The following is a 19,310-nucleotide window of genomic DNA, read 5'->3' as shown; positions in this document are numbered from 1 at the left end:
TCAGGATGTCTGTTAACTCTCCTGGCTGTAAGCAGGTTGCATAGCTTGCTGTACATACCTCAACAGTTCCATCTAGGAGAGTCTTGACCACCGTGCCATCAGCAGTGATCACTCGGGACTGTTCTGTGAGGACATACATCTTCCGTGCAGCCTCACAAGGCTGGGAGCCCTTGGTTTTGAATGGGTAGCTCTGTTTGACCACTAACTGGCGGTCATCCTCCGAGTTTGGCTTCACACCTTGACAGATGGACATGGGAACATGTATCTTTACATCATGTAGCTCATAAAGGAGCTCTTCCCCACAGTTTAGTACCTATTTTTCAGTTTATGTCTGAATATTCAATTAGCAACATGAGTGATTTTGATATTTTGGTAACAATGTTACAATCACTGTATATGTATTGCGTTTCCAGTTCTGATTCAAATCACTAATACAGCATTAAGATATAAACAAAGCATCTTGAAAGCAAATATGTAAAACATATGTGTACTAAAGCTGTACATCAACTATACAGTTTCCTCACCCACGGTGCTCTGCAGGAAGTATCGGACATGCAGGCCATCTGGACATGTCACATACAGCTGCTGGAAGGGCTGCTGGACATCAGGCTCTTCCTCCGGCATTGTCTCCTCCTGTGTTTCCTCCTCAGGGGGAGGCTATGAAAATATTATTGATTTGGTAGGAAAAGTGCGTATTAATGATTGCATAATTTCATGGTAGCAAAGAAATTGAAACAATTAAGCCACAAATTTAATCTCCCTAAGAAAAATGCAAAAGTACTCAATGTTCATCAGGCTCCTGATCTTCAGTCAGATATGAAATGAAGTATATCTATTGTATGTGTTCCCTACCTGTTGTGGGGGCTCTGGTGTGGGGGCACCCTTCCCCTTGTCCTTCTTGCCCTTGCTTGGGGAGCCCTGCGATGCCTGGGGGAGGGGGCTGGTGCTGATTGGTTGGGGGACATACACTTCGGGTTCGTATTTCTTGCCTGCAAGATAATGGAAACATCAACACAGGTGACCACAGACACAGTCACCCTGTATCATTAGTAGGGCTGTAACGATGCATCGAACTATCAATGGATTGCAATTGTTGAGTCTCCCATAGCATTTAATCGATGATAGAAACTATCAATGCATCGATAGTATGTGTGACTATCAATAAATACAGGAAGTACCAGATTCACTCACTTTGATTTAGAGTTATTACCTCTCAAACAAACTTGATCTGGGTTTCAAGTTTCAAAACAATATGCAAACAATAGGGCAAAGTCATTGCAATTGTAATGGTCAACAATAATTGTCATGTAGCATATGTTATATTTGGCATTACACTTTCTCAGTAAAGTACAGATTCTAGTACTTTTTGGGTTGAGTCCCATCCGGGATTCGAACCCACACCCTCAGAGTCAGGCACCTAATCGCCAGCACACAAAGTCAGACGCCTAGACCGCTCAGCCACCGCGGCTTCAACAAAAAGGGAAGTCGGACAACTGGTAGTCTAGACTGCGGACTTTGTGTACCCCTCTGATAAGTGTTAATTGGCACAGCTCCCATGGCCGAAAGCTATGAAATATACAATGCCATTTTAGAAAGTGGTAAAATGTAACATATGTTATATTTGGGATTACACTTTCTCAGTAAAGTACAGATTCTAGTACTCTTTGGGTTGAGTCCCATCCGGGATTCGAACCCACACCCTCAGAGTCAGGCACCTAATCGCCAAACTTGATCTGGGTTTCAAGTTTGTCATATATACATACACCAATGAAAAGTTGAAAAACATTTGTATAACAGACCCCAAACAAATAATAGGTACCAGTTTATAACTAGACCTATCTATGGCCAAAGTTTGGTGAAAAAATATTGTTCTGTTTATCAAAATCTGTTCTGGAAACAAACACAATAACCTTTTTTCAATGTACGTCAAAATTGTTGCCACGAAAAAGCTAACAAAAAGAAACAGTTCACTACTTGACCTATCTATGTACTAAGTGTGGTCAGGAAATATTGCAAATGCTTCAAAATCTGCTCTGGAAATGACATGTGTCATGGATGGACAGATGAACTCATGGACAATGTCTATTATAAGACCCTCTGCAATATGTGTAAGCATACCAAAGCTTTGTAGATAGGGTCTCTGTCTTTGTTCATAATATTTCACCCAAGTTAAGATGTCTGCTAGTGTGGTTGCTGCGATGTGAGGGCAAGTATAACTGTCAAGGGTGCAAATGCACTCACATCATCTTTTGCACCGATCTATTATGGACTCATAGAGACTAACACATAGACACTAAGGACAAATTAATGCACAGTGCTGTTTTGTTAAGTGTTTCATTTAATTTGGAAAATGTTGAATACTCAGACAAGTGAATATCCTTTGATGAAAGGTGAAACTAATACCATCTTTAGCATTATGTGATCAGAAGCAATCTACCCACCATCTTCTGCTTTGCCGTCTGCTCCAAACTGAGAGAGAGCAAGGCTCATGCCGTCTGACAGGTATGCTGTGATGGAGCCAAATGCACTCACAGATTTCTTTCGGGAAACTTCAGCTGCCTCCTTCTCATCATCACATGGTTTATCTGCTAAGAAACATTACCCAAATCAGACCTTCACTTACTTAGAGATTCAATGACATTATTGCTGGTTGAACCAAATATGTCAGGGACTAATAACTTATGACTGGGGTGAGTGAGCTGTGGTCAGATTGGGCTTTGGTCTGAATCATATTGACATTTCTTCATTCAGGACATAACCACTCCATATATTAAGTGATCAATCCAAAAATAATGTTATTCCAAAATTACAGAACTGTTATTTTATCATGAGGTGAGCCAGTAAGAGGTAACTATCTGGAACACATATCCAGGTCATACTTACCAGACTCTTTCTCCGACTTCTCCAACTCAGATTTTTCTGGCACATCTTTCTTCTCTTCTCCATTGTCTAGCTCTTCCTCTTCTTCCTCTAGGCTCTCACATGGGTCAAGGATGTGGACACACATGACATGGTTGTCCTTCAGCACGGAGGTACAGACACTGGTGGTGCCTGTAGAGAGTTCTCCATATCAACTATGTCCCTCAGTGGGCTACATATGGCTTACTCATTCATTCTATCGTTTGTTCATTTTTTTCACAACATATTTTGTTATATCTAACAGTAACAGGTAAACTGACAGTTTCAAAAATAGCATTTACAACTGAATTGACAATTTGTCAATGACAGATACATCGGGAGGCATAAACAACTGATATATATGCCTGGACTGAGTATTTCATAAACAAAACAAAGCATGTTTTAAAGTGTATTTAGTCATGAGTACCGGTAATTAATTACACAGATTATAAATGAAAGGCAGATATTGCATAAGCAACAGATACCCCTGAACAGATGTTTTATAAACAACAGACACCCAGGAACAGATTTTGCACAAACAGGTACACCTGAAAATATTTTTCAGGAACAACAGATATATCTGAACAGAAGTAACAGACAAATAACAGACACACCTGAAGCAAGGACTATATCAGGGGATTATCTATATGTATCTTACCTTGAACAAAGTCTGTCCTCTCGGTCCTAATCTGACCACCATCCGAGGGAAAGAGGGTGGTCACGATGCCAGAAACATGAACAAGGTTGTTTCCTACATCGTAGCCAGTATACTGCAACAGAATGTATGCATGGAATTGCTAACATAGGATACAGTAATTACCACTACTTCATATGAATATATATTAAGTTTTCATGTTAATCAGGGTTATTGTATTACAGCACCATTCTGAAGTTGTAAACTCTATCCCGTAGACCAGCTTTCCACATATTTCCACAAGTAATGCTGCCTCATCTCCTCACCGGCCAATATCTCTCCTCCTCCTGAGGCTCTGTATTTCCTGGCACCTCTTGCGTCTCTTGAGCATCCTTCTGCGATGCCTTGGACTTGGCACTTCCTCGAGACCCTGGACGCTTCTTCTCCTTTTCTTTGTCCTCCTTCTCCTCATCTTGTTTCTGTCCAAGAGAAAAGTAATGGTTAGAAACAATCAATAGCATAAACTACAATTTCTGTACTTTCTACAAAGCAAAACATATTTCAGGAAGAGCAAGATTTCTAACAACAGACCTTCTTGGGTGACTTGGACCTCTTCTCACTCTTAGCTCTCTCCTTCTCCTCCTCCTCAGCCTTGACGCGATCCTGTTCCTCTTTCCATGCCTTCAGTGACCCTGCACGGATGAAGGGGTTGCTGTTCTCAGATGGTGGCCGATCTAGGCTGTTGTTGCGTGAGCCTCGGGGACTCTTGGAACGATCTGTTGACAGGCAGAAATATTACAAAAATATATGTGATTTTTGTGTACAATCTCAAACATCAACCAAAAATAAGAGCAAGTACTGTCAACTGGCTTCATTCATTTACAAGTAAGTCCTTTAAATGCAGCATACACCTAAAAGCATGTACACTGCTACATCTAGTAAACACATTTTTAGACTGGGCTCAGTGATGACAGTGTAAGCTTGGATGGTGTTTACAGGTTTATTGAACAGCAAACACCTGTAAGTAACCCATTTCGTGCTTACCCTTCCAGCACACTGAACTTACTTCTGGTCTTGCTTGGGGACTTGCTCCGACTCCCCTTGGCAGCTTTCTCTAAAGCCTTTGCAGCCTCCTCGTCATCTTTCATTATCTGGCCAACTTCCTTGGACAGCCTCTGCCCCTGGTACTCAGCCTCCTTCTCCTTCAGCCAGTCACTCACTGACTCAGCCACATACTCCAGGTAATTCCTGATGTACATAGAACAGCAACTGCACCACCGATTTCAGTTACATGTCATTACATTACATATGCCTCTCCATGAAAGGTGGACCTCTTCACATATCATGGAAATTTTAACTATAAATTGCATATACTTATCCTATCACACGGTATGCAATTCTCTCTCTATTTTGACCAAGGCGTGGAAATATGCTGTAGGCTAAGTGGAACCAAATCTTCTTGCCTCTCTCCCACCCGCCCGCTCCCCCTAGCTGGACGTGTCAATCATCCCTGTAAAGTGCTCAGATGGTCACGTGACGTCCCACTACGAGGAGAGGGAGAGAATCCATCGCATGAGATAGGATAAGTATATAAACATACAATTTGTTGTTAAAATTTCCAAATTTTTAAACTTATCCCATCTCACGGTTGGATAGTGGGCCACAGATTACCCTGTGTCAACTCAACAACCGTGAGGTCGCATAAGACAAGGAGGCCTGGAGAAAGCACCAACTCCCGATATGCTAACTCCAATACTTGTGATGGGTTGTTTCTGATTTGATAAACCCCTTTGCTTACACAGCACAAAAACTCTAGAGAGTGTGCAGTCCCGAATGAATGTGGTTTTAAGCGGCAACTTTTGTCAAGCAAAAGGATGCAGTTTGGCAAGTAAACCCCGCCTCCCCATGATTTCTCATAAAGCCCCAGTGAATTAAAGTCGAAGGCCTTAATCTGGACAGCCCCTGTATTGAAACCATCCCCCACAGACACACGCTGGAAGGCGGTGAAAGGGAGAAAAGTCCGGCACTCAACTCGTTTAACGTTCAGTACCAATCCACCATCTTACCAAAGGTGAGAAAGGAACTTAGGAGCGGAACACTTCGAAAACCATATAGGTAATCGGAAATCAACAGAGTAGAGCTCAACAAGTGGAGTGTCAACCACCTCTGCACAAGTACAAGACTGGCCTCACAGTCTATCGAGTCATGGGTATCACAGTACTAACATGCCCTAGTTCAAGCTAGGTGAGGTGATCTATGCCCAAATAAAATCAATACCAACAAGAAAGAAAGATAGGATCGATATCTTTCATTGATATACAGAATGCAATACTGACGCGAAGGTAGGAACTGCTTCTTTATCTGCGGTTGTGAGCCGACGACAACTGCTGCGTTAGAACCAATTAGGGACGACCCATCACATCAGTGACGGACAGATCCCAGAGATAGTGAGAGGTGAAGATTGTGTCTGACTTCCAAAACCAACCCTCCATGATGGTGTGAAGGGAACAATTGCTGTGAAGCACCATTGTGGAAGCCAAGGCTCTCGTCTCATGAGGGTTGGCCTTAAAAGGTGGAGGAAGGTCAGCGTAGTTGTAGGCACGAAGGATGGTAGACCTCATCCAGAATGCCAAGGTAGTACAAGAGACCTCTGCAGATGAGGCGGTAGACAGAGGAATAAATAATCTCTTACGTAGCCTACGGCGGTCCTTGAAAGCAGCTAGATAGACCCATAGAGCCGGACAGGACATAGGGAGAGATCCTCAGTGTCGCCAGGGCCCAAAATTGTAGACAGTGGCGGAATGACAAACAGTCTGTCCGACTGTCCTGGCAACTGGTTTTTGGCGATGAAGTCCAACCTCAAACCTAAGAAAACTTTGGCATGTCGTGTCCTCACAAACCACACCCAGTTGACATTAAGTGCGTGAAGCTCAGAGATGCGAGCAGCTGTTGCAAGAGCAATGAGGAAGAAAGTCTTAAATGTGACATGCTCCAAATCCTTCTCCACTAGAGGCTCATATTCTTCCGCCGTGAGATGTCTAAGTACCATGGAAAGATCCCAAGCTGGTGCCAGGAACTTCCGAGATTGATCAGCAACCTTGTACGATCGCAGGAGAGACTGGAGTTCAGGGACAGTCGATACCTTGACACCCGTAGCCATGACAATTAACGTGTTAAGCACAGCTACATATGTGGCCAGAATTGAACCCTTCAACGTCTTGGAAGCACGTAAATGCTGGAGATATTCAGCTACCATCTGTGGTGATGCTGTAGTAGGAGAAATAATGCCCTTCACCATGCAATATTCTTCAAAGGTCTTCCACATATCATTGTAGAGTGTACGGGTGGAAGTATGACGCGCTGTGGTAATTGTCATAGCGACACGCTTGGAATAACCCTCCGCAATCAGCGATTTATGCAAATGTGCCAAGCGTGTAGATGGAGCGTAAGGGTGGATCAGAAGGCCGTTGCATTTGGGAAGTGGTACTGGGTGTGGATTGGCCATGTTTTGCAGCTCTACAAACCAACTTCTGGCCGGCCAATAAGGCGCAACCAAAAGCAGTGTCATCCACTGCATCACTCGTAACTTGAGTAGTATTCATGGAAGTAGCGCCACTGGTGGAAACGCATACGCGTTGGGATCTTCCCAAGGGATTGCTAGTGCGTCGTGTTCCCATGCCAGAGGATCCGGAATCGGTGACACGAATTTCGGAAGCTGGGTGTTGAAGTGGGTTGCGAATAGATCCACTGTCAGGCTCAACATCGCCCATGAAGAAAAGTAGAGACAAATGGCAGACAGAGCATAACACAGCCTACAGCACGTTTCCACACCTTGGTCGAAGTAGAGAGAGACGTGCATACCGTGAGATAGGATAAGTTTAAAAATTTAAATTTGTACCATATCCAATAGTTCAAATCAACTGGCAAAAGGCAAAAGTACACCAAAATCCTCCACATCATCATTTGACCAAAAATAAAGATTCACAGAAATTCTGCAAACTGAAATACATGTTGATAATGGAGTGCTTAATAAGGAGGTTACAGTATGAACATATACAAAAAGAACATGATTGAAGCCACATACACCATGCACAGTGTCCAAGAGACACTGAGTGTGTGAGCTAGCTGACCTGAATCCCATGTTGGAGTGCAGTTCTGTGTGCCAGTCCACGTGGTTCTGCAGCTCTGTGTTGTAGGGGTTGTGCAGTGCCACCAGGAGGGAGTGGTCCCGCTTATGGTAGTAAGTATCCATGAAGGGCAGACTGTAGGATGCTTCCTTCATCACCTGGAGAGGAGGATACACTCTTAAAAGCAGCAGACCTTTACTGACAGTATCTACAGATACTTTCATACAAACAGACATATGATGCTAGCATCATGAAATACTCACAAGGTATCGTTCATTCAGGTCAAGTCTTTATTTATTTACCATCTAATATACTATTAGCCCTCTAATGCATGTCCTCATTCTTTTCTCATTCATTCATGTCCTCAAAGGGGCAGTGGAGTAGCCTACTGGTTGAAGTGTTCGCTCATCATGCTGAATACCCGGGTTCGATTCCCCACATGGGTACAATGTGTGAAGCCCATTTCTGGTGTCCCCCCACCATGATATTGCTGGAATTCAGCTGAAACCGGCATAAAACCATACACATTCATTCACTCACTCATGTGCTCAAACATTCATTCATAGCTCCCTCATTCATTCACTCTATGTTCCACAATAACGTGGGTTGTGGGTAGCCTAGTGATTAAAGTGTTTGCTCATCACGTCAAAGACACACATTCGATTCCTTACACATGGAATCTGTACCCTACTGTGGTGTACCCTAGTGTGACATTTCTTGATATTGCTAAAGAGCAGGAATCATGTTCCCACACACACATTCCAACTTAATAACCTTCTCCATCATGTCAGAAATTATGTCACACACACACACATTCAATCACATCATGATGCATACATTCTGCATCACCTCCTTACATCATCATTCATCACTCACCTGCAGAAGTATTGAATTTTCAAAATGTTCAGCAAAGCACCACTGGTCCAAGATCCTCTTCTGGGCCTCTACAATGTCCTTGATGCTGTCCTCCACACTCTGCTCCTGCCCCTCCCCCCGGGCTGTCACCTCCTCCTCCTCCCCGTCAGTCTGGTGTGGAGGCACAGGTCGACCCTCATGATCTACCTCAAAGTGCACTGAAAAAATAGCACATAAAACTCAGACAATTCAAATGATCAGTGCAAAGATTAGCTGAAAGAATTTCATTGAGTGAACCTAAATCTGATGAGAATCAGTTGAAACTTTCTCCCGTCAGCAAATGGGGGGAAGCTATGAAAAGGAAACAGTGAACTATCAGATAATTGTTAAATCCTCATACACCTTTATCACTCTTTCTGGACACATGCACATTGGATAGAACATGACCTACCCGAGTTGCTTCTTGAATGTTTCTCTAAGGAGTTAGATCTCGACTGTGGACGAAGAATGCCCTTCTTGCTATCTGCTGTGGATGGGCGTGTCAGGATGGGTGTGCCATCTCCCTCCTTCCTACCAGATGCAATAGAGTCCCCACCACAATCACTGGCAATCTTTGACCGGTTATCTGGAGTTGGTGATCGTCCTCCTAACACATCAGAGCAAAAACAATCTCATATTTTTCTCCAGTTTGGAACCTCTCACCACCAAGATCTGACAAGCTATATGAACACATCATATGATACACACCTACATTATTAAACAACTGCATTGCCTTGTCCAAGGCCACAACACTGACAATGAAAATGTAATTTTCTGAGTAAAATTGATATTTTATACTTATCCTGACTCATGCTATTTTGCTTGTCTTCTTCTCCTTGCGAACGTTAGTGGAACACTTGAATCCCCTTTTTTTAAGCTCCCTTCAAAAAGCAGACGTAAAATCACTACTCACCAAGATTTATGTCCCTTCTCAGTTTTGACGGGAAACGGCGCCACCCGTCTCCCAGCTCCTCACTCTCTCCGTATATCAAGCCCGACACTTAGATTTGCTGGGAAATCCAAAAGTGCCTTGAGGGGAGGTTGGGAGGGCTGACCTCATGAGTCAGGATAAGTATAAAATATCAATTTCACTCAGAAAATTACATATTTTTCCTTATCCTGACTCATGCTATTTTGCTTGTAGAATCCCATGGATTTGGTGGTGGGTCCTGCCACTTCTGGATTCCAAGCTTGGTGATTTACGTCCTGCATACCCCCCCATGGGAACTTCATGGTAGCACTGTTAATTTACTGCTAGGTTCTGCTGCTGCTGACCTTATCTTCCAGCTTTCTCTGATGGGGGGACCACAACTTGTCAGCTTTTGGTCCTTTCTTCTGCTAACATTATGTGTGGATTTGTGCAACTCCATCTGTTGATGCTTGCATCAAGTGGAGAAGCGACCCTTCTTATGTACGAGTACGTCCTTACAAGTACAGGGTCTATCACTCATGCTGGTCTGTCTTAGACGTGCACATGGACTCCCTAAAGCTCTAACTCCCCAGAGTGTTGGCTTTTGCAAGTCACGTGATAAAAGGGCGAGACTCTGTCTCAGCGCCTTTGTGGAACCGTCAGTTGTTGTGCTACAACAAGAGGCCCAAACTGGTGAATGCCGGAGACGTCCTCGGTGGCGATGTCTCTCAGGTAGTGGTTGGCAAACACCATGTCTGATTTCCAGAAGCAGCCCTCCATTATCGTGGTGATGGAGCAGTTTCCATGTAGAGCGAGTGTTGATGCCAGAGCTCTAACTTCATGTGGATTGGAGGCTCGTGGAGGATCAAGTCCTGCTGCTTTATAGGCCCTTAGGATGACAGCTCTCATCCATATTGATATCGTTGTGCGAGAGATCTCTGTAGGTGTCTCTGCCGATATAGGGATGAAAAGGCGCTTGAATTTTCGTCTCCTGGTCCTAGACCTTTGTAGGTAGACTTTTAATGCTCTTACTGGGCACAAGGATAGGTCCTGTGTATCCTGAGGCCCAAGGACAGATGATAATGCTGGGATGTGGAACTGTCTGTCGGGTTGACCTCGCAGTTTATTCTTTGCTATAAAGTCCCATCTTAGTCCCATATGTACGATGTTGCGTTTCGCATCAAATCGTGTCCGTTCAAAGTCCAGAGCATGTATTTCCGACATCCGTGCTGCTGTTGCCAAGGCAATCAGAAATAGAGTTTTCTGTGTCAAGAACTCATAAGATGTCCTATCTAATGGTTCATAAGCGTCACTGGTGAGATGCTGTAGAACTATATTGAGGTCCCAAGCCGGAGCTATAAATCAATGTTGTTGGTCTTCCAACTTGAAGGACCGTAAGGCCAGTATCTCTGGTACCTTAGTCAGTTTTACACTCGTCCTCATGGTGATAACTGAGCTCAATGCCGCTCGGTATGTTGAAAGTGTTGAACCTCTTAACCGCTTTGTTTGTCTGAGATGACAAAGGTAGTCCGTTGCCCATGCTCGTGGATCTGGTATTGGAGAGACGAATGTTGCCAGTTGATTGTTGAATCTTGTGGCGAACAAGTCTATGAGCGGAGCTCCTATCTCTTGTATGATCTGTTTGAAGATCTCTGGATGTAGCATCCATTCTGTTGGGGATGGTTGTGTTGGACGAGATAGTGCGTCTGCTATCACATTCTTGGCTCCTGGAATGTGGCATGCTTTTATGTGGATGTTCAGATTGTCCGTTATGCTGAACGATGAAAGCAAAGGACCAGAAGGTTCGCCGACCTTGTCGCCACTGTGGAGTTGTCCGTATGTATCATCAGATGAGCATTTTTTAGAATGCTGGTCCAGTGGAGTATGGCGTTTATGACTGCTTTCATCTCTAGCATGTTGATATGCAGACTTTTCTCCTGTAACGTCCATTTCAAAGCTGACACTTCGTTGTCGAGGTGCGCTCCCCATCCCTGAAGAGATGCATCCACGTAGAGATGAGTATTGCACTCCGGCTCTGCTAAGTAGGTCCCTCCGCAAACATTCGATCTCAGAGTCCACCATAGTAGATATGGTTTTAGTCTGTCCGGAAGTCCGGATCGTCCAGATGGGCATTCACGAAGACCTGGAGTGGTCGTAGGTGTAGTCTCCCTCTGCGGGTCATGTCCTGCGCTGACGTGAGGATACCCAAAAGGCTTGCCAATCTCGTAGTGGCCACAGAGAGAGTAGAGCTTGAGATACCATGTGTTGTATCTTCAGCCAACGGTCCTCTGGAACCGCTATGCGGTTTTCTGTTGTGATGAGCCGAATTCCTAGGAACTGCAGGTCCTGTGTAGGCTCTAGTTCCGACTTGAGGAGATTCACTAGCCACCCTAGTTGAGTGAGAAGCCTGATGGTGAAGTCTAGTTGCAGTCTGAGATGACTGGGATCTTGATGAGCTTGAATCCCATCGTCCAGGTAGAACGCACTGCGTAGACCTCGATGATGTAGATATGTGATGATGGGCTTTGTCACTCGTGTAAACAACCAGGGGGCCGATGATATTCCAAATGGAAGGACTTTCCATTGGTAGTGTCGTCCGTCTAGGAGGAATCTTAGGTACTTCCTTGATTCCGGATGTATAGGGATGTGCAGGTATGCGTCCTGTAGATCTATGCTGGCCAGATGGTCCCACGGACGAACGAGATGTAGTAGTTGAGGCAGATGAATCATCCTGAATTTTGCCAGTCTGCATAGATAATCTCTGTTGAATTTCCTCATGTTGTATATAAGTCGGAACTTTTCTTTGGAGTTTTTCTTTGGTACAAGGAAAACTGGGGAGTAGAACACTGGTGAGATCTGGTCCTGATCTATCACTTCTATAGCGTCCTTCTCTAATAGAGATGTGACAGCTTCGCGCAGCCTCTCTATCCGATGGGCCGCGATCTTGAAGCCCTGAGGTCTGTCTGTCAATGGAGGGGCTGCTTGTAGTTGTATTTGATATCCTGCGCGCAGGATGTTGGATACAAATTGGTCCTGAAGAATTCCCCAATTCTCCCAGTAGCATTGTAGACGTCCACCCACTTCGGAAGGTTGTACAGGAACGACTGGGGGTGGAAGACTCCAGTCGTTCCGAACCCGTCCTTCATCGTCTAGAGCCTCTGGCACCTCTGGGTGCCCTGCCTCGTCCAGATCGTCCTCTATAGGTCCCAGATGAGCGATGAAAAGAGTCCTTTCCTCCTCTGGAGGTCCCATATTTCTTTTCTCTTGCTCTTTGGAAGACCTGCAAATTTAGATTTGCCGGAGTAGCGTTGGGACGTCTGCCTGATGACACTGACTAGTGTATCAATAGACTTTATCATCATCACCTCCCTGGATTCCTTCGTGACTTCCTTGGCAACCTCGTCAATCTCTCCCACGAAGACCGATGTTGTAGACCACGGCGCTCTATAGAGAGTCTTAGTACAGCACTCACTCCAGTTGCATGAAGACAAAAGTCCCTGTCTTCTGGCAAGCGTCAATGCTGCTGATATGGATGCCAAATGCTCCGACATAAACTGGTGGTCCTTTTTCTGCGTTAGTAAGGCAGAATAAATCATCCGGTCCTCCTCCGAAGTTGAGTTCCTGAACTTGGAGATGAGCGTCTCATTAATTGCCCTCGATCTGGTAAGTCCGAAGAAGGTCCGCCTGGTCATAGTGTCTATCTGTGCCAGCTTTTTGTCATCAATCTTATAAGATTTGGTCCAGGAGTCGTTGATGATTTTATAGTTCTCATCCATCTCTGGTGCCTTCATGAAGGGGTCCATATGATGTAGTGAGAACTTCTTTGCGTTGAACCGTCCACTCGGGCGAAGAAGGAGAGAGTGAGGAGCTGGGAGACGGGTGGCGCCGTTTCCCGCCAAAACTGAGAAGGGACATAACTCTTGGTGAGTAGTGATTTTACGTCTGCTTTTTTTAAGGGAGCTTCAAAAAAGGGGATTCAAGTGTTCCACTAACGTTCGCAAGGAGAAGAAGACAAGCAAAATAGCATGAGTCAGAATAAGGAAAAATACACTCATTTTAGAAAGCTGAGTGGCCCAGTAATTCACACATCCTTCATATTGACTGAGTGTCAGAAATAGCTACAGGGTTATATATCTACATATAGAGAGGGTTTGTGAGATCTCGATAGAGAGGTGTAGCATAATATCTGATGTGGGGGGACACACAATCAGAACATCAGCACTTCATAGGTATTGAGACAAATATTATCCCCCCAAAAGATAGGCTAAGTGTAAACAGAAGGAAAAATATATTTCTGGCCAAAACCTTGTTAGTAATAAGTGTGCACAACTGACATTTGAGTACACATAATGAATATCTCATTGCCATAATATAAAGCCAAGATCATTGTGTTCCTTAGGTATCACAGATACACACTTCACAATATTCAGTATCTTTTTTGTAACACATATGTCGAATAAACCACTTTGATTTCACAGAGTAACATTAAGACTTCAATATAAGAATTTTATTGTCAATTACCAGTATTAACATATCGAAAGCGTATTAGCCCCACCATCTAAAATATTTTCAACATGTACTTAAATGATACATTGCACTTTCATCTACATAGAAGATGCTTCCACCTTGGTAGATGATACTTACATCTACATTGAAGATATCATCCATGCAGATGTTAAAAATACTTTATGCTGTGGTACTAATATGCTTCCATATTAACACTGTATCATGGATATAAATGTCAATACAGAGGGTTAGTGAGGCAAAGACAAAGCATGCAGTGTGGGTTATCTCAAGTGAGAAATTCTCAAAACACTGAAGAGCAAGCGGTATTGTAATGTTAACAAAAGTAACATCAATGGAATCTGCAAAAATCAGATGAAAGCATGAAGTCAAATTTAGAAGCTTCTCTCTGTACATTCATGTGAGAAATGTAAACAAAAAAACAAAAAAGAACATCCCCACAAAAAAATGACATTATATGCATTATTCGTTGCTATTAAGACAAAATTGCAAACTTTCTGCAGTTAAATTCATAATTTCAAGCAAAATAAAAACAGACTTAAAGCAATGCTCAAATCTAGTTAGATTCTGAATTAGAGCAAAAACAGTAAACTGTGAAAACTAAAAACAGATCTATGAAAGTAAGATTTTCAAAATTCAATAAAAATTAATCATAACTGCTATGAGCCCCATACTTTTAACTTTTTTGTTTCTAGGTCGACCCTGCCTGCAAGTCTTAGACGTCTGAGGCTCCTCAGCTTGGGTGTTAGTTGCAGGCTGTGCAAGGATGGGGAAGGGGGAGTTACGTGAGGGACAGGGGGAGCAAGGGAGGGACACATCCGTCCAGTCAAGCTCACTGCCTGAGTAAAGACAAGAGAAGGTTACAATATACAAGCAACAAGACACACTGACACTTGTCTATTTCAGTGGATCATTGAGTCACTAAACAAACTGCAAACATGATGACTCAAAACATCCTGTTCAAATAGACAAATGACATTGGCATATTGGAGGTTAAAAATATACTTTCTTAATGATTGCATTGAAACTGTTACATTGTCTCAATCAATTACATTGTGGATTAAAGAAGAAATTAGGCAATAATGCACAACTATTGCACTTTGCAGAGTAAACATATTACATGCATACAAGTTGGAAAGTATGTAAATTTACAATCGGAATCAATATTATTATTAGCACGACTAGAGATCATAGGATTTTCAACATTATTATCAACAATCTTAACATGTGCATGGTCTTACTGATTCAGTCTCAGACACTTATTTCAATATGAGTGGTGAAGAGATATTAAATCTATTTGTGTGCATTAGCTTGTGGTGCCATGGTGTTGTATACATCTGTTGACAATCAAATACTACCAGCCCCCAACCCAAAATAAACATACAAATTGGTAAGAATAAGTATCTGACATGTACTTGGAGTGGAAATAGTCCAAGACCTTGATGTCCAAAGCCACCTCCGCCTTAGGATCATCTGAACTGTCATGTTCAGCCAAAGACTTACAATCAATATAGAGCTAAGATCACTTAACACTTGCCCCTGGCACTTCATGCAATACTACTTAACACTCAACTTCCTTTAGATATAGCTAACATTTAACCATCTTCATATCCATTCTTGGCAGCCTCTGTGGACATTGAATCCCCACATGGAAATTCTCATGAGGGATGTGGATGTCACATACTCAAATTTTGCTAAGCACAATGCAATTATGTAAACAGACACAAATCAGACAGAAATCCTGTACTTTCTAATTTCAAGATGAGTTACACCATCAGTTTCAATAAGTTTGTTTCCCTGTGTGTCCATTAAGGCTACAAGACACTAGAACATAATAAACGAGAAAAGGTCAACTGAACACCGAGTGGACTATACCTGACCGCTCCTCATCAGAGGGTGAGGTGGACATAGACAGCTTGGGAGGGTGTGGTTTATCCTGAAGTGTTAGCATACTCCTGTAGTAGGGGTAAGGATCATCCCAGGGGATAGCCGAGTGTTCCATGCCCTCACTATCCCGGGTTATGATAAACCCATTCGCATCAGTTCCAGCAAGGTCCATTGATTCAAATACAAACTGTTTGAAGGCTCGGTCAATTTCTGCAGATACAAAGCATAAACAAATCAACATATTTAATGTGAAACAGAAGAAGGAAAACAATCACCTTCTTAACATCTTTTATCCATTGATCCCTTTTGACGCCCAGTGATATCAGTTAATCAACAAAATTCTAGCAGTTGCTTTCAATTCCTGTCCATGTAAGCTGTCCAATCAAATTCTAACTTTTCCTGTATTTGAAGACTTCCACATAAAGTGTTAGGTCAGAATCATGATAAACTTGTTTTTTATTCCACAACAGTGTACCAAAACCAGCAGTTTCTCCCTTCCAGCTGGGTACACTATGTGTAAAATAGGACTGTGTGCTGCAGTCTTACTGCTTCAGAAAACTTGTTGAATGGGAACTGAAGCCTGGAAAACTTCTGTCCTTGCACATACAGCTAGTTTTCTAGATAACTACCATATCCCAGATTTTAAACACATTGCGGTCTGAATGGGAACACTGCATCCACCTTACACTGTGTTTGATATATAATTAGCACAAAAATTAGTTGATTATTCCCAGTGTATGAAATAAGGCCTGTCCGACCGCCCGAAATGGGCTAATTTCTGCCAGACGGTCAAATTTTACAGCTAGCCAGCCCTATTGACGGGTGAAAAAATAATTCAGATAACGTGTCCACTGGCACTGTCTATTAGCATTAAGAAGGACTGGTTAAATCTTGAAGTTACCAGCCCAGATGTCTGGCTGGGGTTTTGGCTTATTTCATACACTGTTATTCCTTGCATTCTGCCACCATGGCACATTCAGTTGTCACAGAAGCATATTTCACCCACTGACTAATGCAACATGTTACTCCAGCTGTTTGAGTACAGGTAGCAGGACAGTGCAAATGGCCATGTGTTCTGAGATTTGGGGTGCCAGTGAGAACTTAATACCTGGACATTGTACCATTTCAGGGAGTTATAAACTTAATAACACAAAACGTTAACATGCAACTACAAACATGAGCCTAAATCACTGATTCTACAGCAATTACCTGACGGTGACATTGCCCCAGTAGCACAGAAATGGATGAGTTCCTGTAGGCGAGCAGCTCTTTCTCGGACAATGCCTGACGTTGGACGTGGCAGATCCTGAGACTGGGCAAACATGATGTGTTTCAGCATATCTTTCTCAGTCTGCTGTGGGTTGAATCCATAGGTGGTATTGAGATGGTGCGTCCTCATCGTGCTGTCATCCTTGCTGTTGGTCAAGAGCGGTTGTCGTGGCACATCTGGAGGTCGCTCAGGGAGGTCAAACACATCGGATAACTCCTGTGATTAGAAGACAGTAATTTGTTATAAAAGGATGTATAAGATGGATATAGAAAATAGTATGTGTATATTATGCCAATGGAATCCTCAGAATCCATACTCCATTCGACAATAGAAATGAACACAAACCTGGAAACAGCAATGCAATTCATTACATTGATTCACCAAATACTAGCTAAGTTAACTCATGCTGCAGGATGGCCTTACTATAACCATGAGATCATAGTGTGTACATTCCTGGTACATTACAAAATAATCAATCATGCTGCAATATACAGGTTCTTTCATCATTTCCTGTAACTGACTGTACTTTGTACCTTGTGCTCGCCTTCACTAAGCGCGAGTTTGAAGGCAACATCACTGAGGTGAGATGCTAGGAGGTTGTTGAGGCCGTCGGTGCGAGCAGGAGGAGGCTGTTCACTTGGGGGATCCTTACTTTGCTCAGAAGCCTCAATCTGGTTACAGACAGTAGGCAGTCTCAGTAACATACAAGCACCAATTTTGCTTTGTTGTTTATCAGAAAGGAGCTAAAATCATTGGCATTTAATTAAGAAGGATATATACAAATAGAGAAAATATACGTCTCTGAACAATCATAACAGAATTGGTCATATAATGTTTAATATGAAATTTTAACATATAGAAAATTATTTTAGACAATCCAGTCATGAAGACTGATTCCTGGGGACTGAAGATATCATGAAATCAATAATTACATTCTAGTGACCTTACAGAATTTTATGAAATTTCATTGTTCTACATTAGTAAATTTGTTTTAATATAACTCCAGTATTCATGATTTCGAGAAAAGATAATTCACAATTGCCGATGGCTTCTTACAGAGTATATGAGTGTGAATTTACCTGTTCCAGCATACAGTGCATGATGAGAGGCACGCTGACACTCTCCTGGGGAATACAGTTCATCAGATCATTGTAGTATCTCAAGTCCACTGTCTGGTCAGCCTGGTCACCTGTGGTCAGTGATGTCTGACTGACCTGGGGAGCAGCTTGAGCTCCTGGAGTTGCTGTACCACTGGACTGTGTGTCTGAGACATAAAAACATCACAACTATGTTCAACACTGGCTATAAAGGTTCTGTTGAATGACCTGATGACCTAGCTATCACATTAATATTGTGTCATGGCCAAGCCATTAAGGTTTTGATATTTTTGCTTGACCTAGGTAGAATTTATCAGTGGCAGTTAATACTGGGAACTTATTCTTTAAGTATGACAAAAATGTAATTTTTCAAGTAAAATTGATATTTTTATACTTATCCTGACTCATGATCTTTGCTCATCTCCCTTTCCCTTGCGAATGGTAGTGGAACACTTGAATCCCTTGAAGTTCCCGAATCGGATGTAAAAATACACTCACCCACGAATTACCTCCCTTTTCCCGCGTAAACAGTCTTGTGACCAGCCTTACTTGTCACTCTTTCCTGATTTTTCTGCCCAAGCACTTGGATCTGCTGTGCAATCCGAAGTGTTTCCAGCGGGGAGGTCGGGAGGGCTTGACCTCATGAGTCAGGATAAGTATAAAAATATCAATTTTACTTGAAAAATTACATATTTTTTCTTATCCTGACTCATGATCTTTTGCTTATAGAATCCTGTGGATTGGTGGTGGGTCAGGCCACTTCCTGGATTCATCAACTGTCCTTTAGATACGTCATGTATCCCCCCCATGGGAACTGCATAGCAGCATTTCCGAGGTCCTATCTTCCAACCTCCGTTATAACTCGGGGGGACCACTTCTTGTCTTACTTCCATCTCAGACAAGTTGAATCATCTTGATTCATGTGGCTTCAGATAAACTAGTATCTTTCTATTACTAGATATCCTATAACAACCCATAGATTATGATAAGATCTTGATCATAAATGAGTTGTGACCCCTTCACGTACAGGTAAGATCTTTACCCGACAGGATCTTTAATCACTCATGCT

The 19,310-nt window shown here is 42.8% G+C and overlaps 1 protein-coding gene across 1 annotated transcript in view; it reads right to left on the bottom strand.

Moving 5' to 3' along the window:
* LOC124282661 (sperm-associated antigen 17-like) overlaps positions 1-19,310 on the bottom strand; it is a 46,650-nt gene that overhangs the window by 13,925 nt on the left and 13,415 nt on the right. The window contains 17 exon segments of the mRNA XM_046718686.1: positions 59-237; positions 525-657; positions 853-989; positions 2,442-2,588; positions 2,884-3,051; positions 3,557-3,668; positions 3,859-4,011; positions 4,124-4,308; positions 4,599-4,780; positions 7,663-7,817; positions 8,536-8,732; positions 8,966-9,160; positions 14,662-14,826; positions 15,863-16,084; positions 17,084-17,360; positions 17,678-17,815; positions 18,224-18,408. Of these exon segments, the coding sequence (XP_046574642.1) occupies positions 59-237; positions 525-657; positions 853-989; positions 2,442-2,588; positions 2,884-3,051; positions 3,557-3,668; positions 3,859-4,011; positions 4,124-4,308; positions 4,599-4,780; positions 7,663-7,817; positions 8,536-8,732; positions 8,966-9,160; positions 14,662-14,826; positions 15,863-16,084; positions 17,084-17,360; positions 17,678-17,815; positions 18,224-18,408 (2,930 nt within the window).

The sequence above is a fragment of the Haliotis rubra genome, unplaced genomic scaffold (assembly GCF_003918875.1).
Source record: "Haliotis rubra isolate DU_JTF1 unplaced genomic scaffold, ASM391887v1 Scf300, whole genome shotgun sequence".
NCBI classification, from domain to species: domain Eukaryota; kingdom Metazoa; phylum Mollusca; class Gastropoda; order Lepetellida; family Haliotidae; genus Haliotis; species Haliotis rubra.
Note: the sequence above shows the minus strand (reverse complement) of the source record. Positions and strands in the feature narration are given on the sequence as shown.